The 4,636-nt window shown below is 46.8% G+C and overlaps 1 protein-coding gene across 7 annotated transcripts in view; it reads left to right on the top strand.

The window, feature by feature from the left end:
• Positions 1-4,636, top strand: part of shroom4 (shroom family member 4) — a 24,340-nt gene that overhangs the window by 15,297 nt on the left and 4,407 nt on the right. For 4 of the 7 annotated variants that reach the window (XM_025062285.1, XM_017034903.2, XM_008320510.3 and 1 more), the window contains 2 exons: positions 113-334; positions 1,860-4,515. In XM_025062285.1, coding sequence (XP_024918053.1) covers positions 113-334; positions 1,860-4,515 — 2,878 coding nt within the window. Of the gene's footprint in view, positions 1-112; positions 335-412; positions 484-1,859; positions 4,516-4,636 lie in introns of all 7 variants that reach the window. The other 3 variants (XM_017034905.2, XM_017034909.2, XM_017034900.2) reach the window with 3 other exon arrangements.

Here is a 4,636-nt window from a genome sequence, read left to right on the forward strand (position 1 = left end):
TGTTAAACTAAAATTGTTTTCTGTAGAACCAGAAAGGTTGATGTGCACGACCTGATGAAGAGTTCATCAAACACATCAGCTGATCTTCTCATTTTGTTTCGTTTTTCCACAGGAGGAACGTTCCTCTGTTCCGGCCTCACTCCTGGCACCTGGCAAAACTTTCAGATCTGCCTCCTCCTCCCTCCCCTCCTCCTCTTCCTCCATCACCTCCTCCTTCTCTCCAGGCCCCCTCCACTAACTCGGCGCCTCTCCCTCCACCTCCTCCTGATCTGGCTCCTCCCTCTGCCATGCAGCTTCACCCTGGATCCTTCAACTGGACCAGTAATGACCACAGGTGAGATCACAGGACCACCATGGTCAGTCAGACCTTCAAACTTGCTTTACGAGAACGTTGTTACTGGCTCCATTACAGGGACTGGTACCAAAAACCAGGGGCAGTAGTAGGACGTGTGTGACTTTCATGATGTCCCATGATGACAGGAAGTGAGTTTGACCTGAAAACATCTTGAATTGTGATGATATTTAACAATTAAAATCGTCAAAATTAGGAATACGTTTTTCAAAAATGTCTAAATATAACCATCATTTAAAGGTTCATTTGGGACTGACTGAGTCTGATGATGTCATTTCCATTATTAAAAAAACCCACACAGAGAGGAAGTGACCTCAGCGTGTCCTCATTGTGAGAAGGTCCCTGCTGCTGTTGTACAGAGCTAGAATCAGTGAGTGATTTCATACAAGCAAAGTCGTCTCACATGAGTCACCGATGATAATCCCACGGGGATTATAACTGTTCCGTTAAAGAGAAGAAAAGTCACTGATTACAATCCCACGCTGATGTGTGTGTGTTTCATGATTGAATGGAGAACATAAACACACAGATTAACTCAGTGCTGGGATGAGAGGGGAATATCATTTTATTATTTCCTGGTCAGTGACGATGACAGATTTATAGGAATAGCAGTTTTTGTCCAGTTGATGGTGAAACCTGTCCGTCTATCCAATCGGAGGAGAGGCGGTCGGATGAGGAGGAGCATTTCCAGACAAAGCCATGTGACTGTAGAACAGTGAACAGAGTCTGAAGACAGACTGTGTGAGGGTTCTCAGTCGTCCTACACACAGAGGGTCGGAGATCCAGACCGGCTTGTTTTCATGGTGATCATGTAAATGTGGGATTTAGTCTGACTCACATCCTTCCGCAGATGTGACACAAAGATCTGAACTCTTCTCAAACACAACGTACCGCTGCTCTTCTCTGCTGCTGTCTTCTTTAGCTTCTACTCTTTTGTGAGCAGATCGAAAAAACAGGAATATGAACTTCTTTCATTCAGAAAACAGAAAGAAGCAGAGAGAAAATGTCAAGGCGTCTGCAGCTTTATGATCTGGACTCTGGAGCAGGAGAACTTCCTGCACCAGGACGTGTCAGAAATGTTCTCCTCACTTTTCCTCCAGTTAGAAAATAATCCGCTCTTTGTTTTCTCTGCTGTGGTTTTCCTTGAAGTTGGGTTTTATGGGAAATTCCCCAGTTTTGAATGCTGTTCTTGGGATATTTGATGATCTTATTAAGATGATCTTACTGAGTTAAAAACAGAAGGAGACAGAACACAGAGGTGAGGAGCAGAAAGAATGCTTGGTGCCGAGTTGGAGAAGAACGAGTTTGATTTGTCTGCTCATCTGGATTATCTTTAGTACAATCTTAGTTTACATTTGTAAAACATTGGGTTATTTAAACTTTTCTGACATTAAGATGAGCCTTTCATTTGATTAAAACCAAACTTTAACTTTTATCCTGACGTTAATGCTAATTTTTCATTTATCTCAAACGTGTTTTCCAAACCCTGACTCCTCTGTTCTCTCAGCAGTGACCTGTCCATCCAGTGGAGTCAGCTGACCAGACCATATTCCTCCACCGACCGAAGTAGTTCTCTGGGCTCCATGGAGAGTTTGGACACGCCAACTCCCAGCACGCAGCCGTATTCTGACTCCAGGAATTCACCTATTGACGCAGCCACTATCAACAGCAAGAGAGACTCCGCCTACAGCTCCTTCTCCGCCAGCTCCAACACTTCTGACTACGCCACAGTTCCACTCCGGCCTGAGGAAACCTGCTCCATGGAGAACCTCCTCCACACACTGGGACCTGCTGGAGAAACCTCCAACCAGAGCCATTCTGCTGCTCCAGAGGAGGTGCAACTGAAGTCCAGATCCCTGACCAGACCCAGACCAAGGCCTGTGGAGGTCAGAGAGCGACCTTCATCCTGCTGTTACGAGGTTGAGAGGAGAGGAGAGAATATTAAAATGGGTAGAAACGGAGAAGAGGGAGGATCACAGGATGGCAGAACAAATCCTCCTCAACCTCCAACCAGGAAGGACAGTTTCAGAGCGACTCGAGGTCGCCTCATTCCAGATGGCCAAAGTTGTGCCTCTGCTGCCAGTGAAGCTTCTGATGTTTCTTCTCACTCTGATGGAAACCTGTCTACTCTGACTGTTGAGTCTGAAACTCAGAATGGCTTCTCAGAGCATGAGGACAAAAACCAAACTGTAAAGGAAGAAGGAGATGGACATTTTTTCCCAAACCAGACTGCAGAGATGAGACAAGTCAAATGTGATGCTGGTTCTGTTCCGGAATCGTCCTCTGCTGTACCTTTTGTGAAAGTTCCAGTTCGGACCAAACATTCCTCTGCGTCTCCGCAGCGCCACAGTGCTCCTGAGAAACTCCTGATCATGCAGCTTCAGTTCCTGCATTTGGAAAGCAACGGTTCTTCTCTGGAGGCACCAAAGCCTGCTGATCTTCAGAATTCAAACAGCCAGTTAAGTTCAAGTTCTTCCCACCATACTGCAGGAGAAGATCAGGAAGGTCCACATCACCACGTCAACGCTGCTATGAACAAACATGATGAAACTCCAGGATTCATGCTCTTTGGAGATCATGGGGTTTTAAGTGATGGAGCCAAAGGATCATCTGTAAACGGTGGCTCAGTCCAGAACTATAACCACTGGGGCCGCTCTAACAGTGTTCCAGATGATCATGACGGACCATCGACCCAGGAACACAAGATCTTCAAGCAGATGTTGCAGGAGGATTTCCAGCCGCTTGGTTCTGCTGCCAGTGTGGACACGTTACTGGAGGAACAGAGAGCTGCAGACAGGGGAGGACGAACAGAGGAAGGCAGTGAAGGAGAAACAGCCTTGAGGAATTCAAACACTTCAAGACATAATCGCAGGAACCGCCGCCGCAGCGACAGATTTGCCACCAACCTTCGTAACGAGATACAAAAGAAAAAGTCCCAGCTCCAGCGGAGCCGTGGACCTGGAGAGTTACTCTGCAGCGGAGAAACCGTCCAGGAAGAAGAGGGCCCAGACCTCAGCGAACATCACACAAAGTCAGATGTAGCCAAGAACCAGAACAGAACCGGGGTTCCTGCTCCACCTGTGGAAATTCAGGATGTCAGGCTAACATCGACTCTGGAAAATCCAAACCGTTTATCTGGATCATTCCAAACACATTCAATGTTCTCCACGTCCAGGAATGTTCTGATGCTGGATACTGGAGTTCCCGGTCCTGGACTGGGAGTCCGAGTGGTGGAAGAACCTGCTCCTGCTGGAAAAGCTCGACGCTGGCGTTGGACTCCAGAGCATAAACTTCAACCTGAACAAGAAGCAGATCGACGAGGCAGAATGTTGGGTGATAAGACTTCAGGACTCACTAGACCCTCCTCCAGTCGCTCCTCTTCCTGTCCCCCTGTGGAAGAGTATGACATCCTCCCTTTTGCTGACAGAATGAGGTTCTTTGAAGAGACGAGCAGAATCACCTGTGGACCAAGTGTTCCAGGTCTGTCTGGCCATCCACAGAAGAAGCCAGGACACCGTCCTGAACAGTCTGAGCTTTGTGTTCAACCAACACAAAGAAGACTGTCCTTCCAGGAAAACCTCGTACATCCAAACACCCTGGAGACCAGGAGACCCTTTCCGTCCACCAGCAGGAGACAACATGACTCCAGGGAACAGGAATGGGAACTACAGGACAAGAAGATAGAGATGGAACAAGAGAGGATTAGGGAAAGGGAACGAGAAGAAAGGCTGAGGCAGTGGGAACGGGAACGAGAGAGGGAACTGGAGATGGAACAGATCAGAGAGAAGGAACGACTGCAGATCAAACGGGAGAATGAGCTGAGGGAGTTGGAGAGGATCAGAGAGATGGAACGTCTCCAAAGAGAACGAGAGATAGAGCTGGAGATGGAGAAGATTAGAGAAATGAGAGAAATGGAACGACTGAGAAGAGAGCAAGAGAAGGAGCTTCAACGAGATGAAGCTGGAGCTCGGCTCAGATCACATCAGGAGTTTCTTTACAATCCAGAAAGCCACCAAGGTTTTCAGCATCTTCACAACTTCCAGGTGTTCCCTCACGTCCAGAGCTTGGGTCAAGTCCCACCATCAGCTTTCTATCCCTTTTCCAGTTCTTCCAAGATCCTGGAAAACCAGGGATACACACCCAGGTGCCTCGATCCCACACAGGTAAAAAGTATACATATAAGTATAGTGTGTGTATATGTATATGTATATATATATATATATGTATATGTATATATGTATGTATATATATATATATGTATGTATATATATATATATATGTATA

The sequence above is a fragment of the Cynoglossus semilaevis genome, chromosome 1 (genome assembly GCF_000523025.1).
Source record: "Cynoglossus semilaevis isolate Cse_v1.0 chromosome 1, Cse_v1.0, whole genome shotgun sequence".
NCBI lineage: Eukaryota > Metazoa > Chordata > Actinopteri > Pleuronectiformes > Cynoglossidae > Cynoglossus > Cynoglossus semilaevis.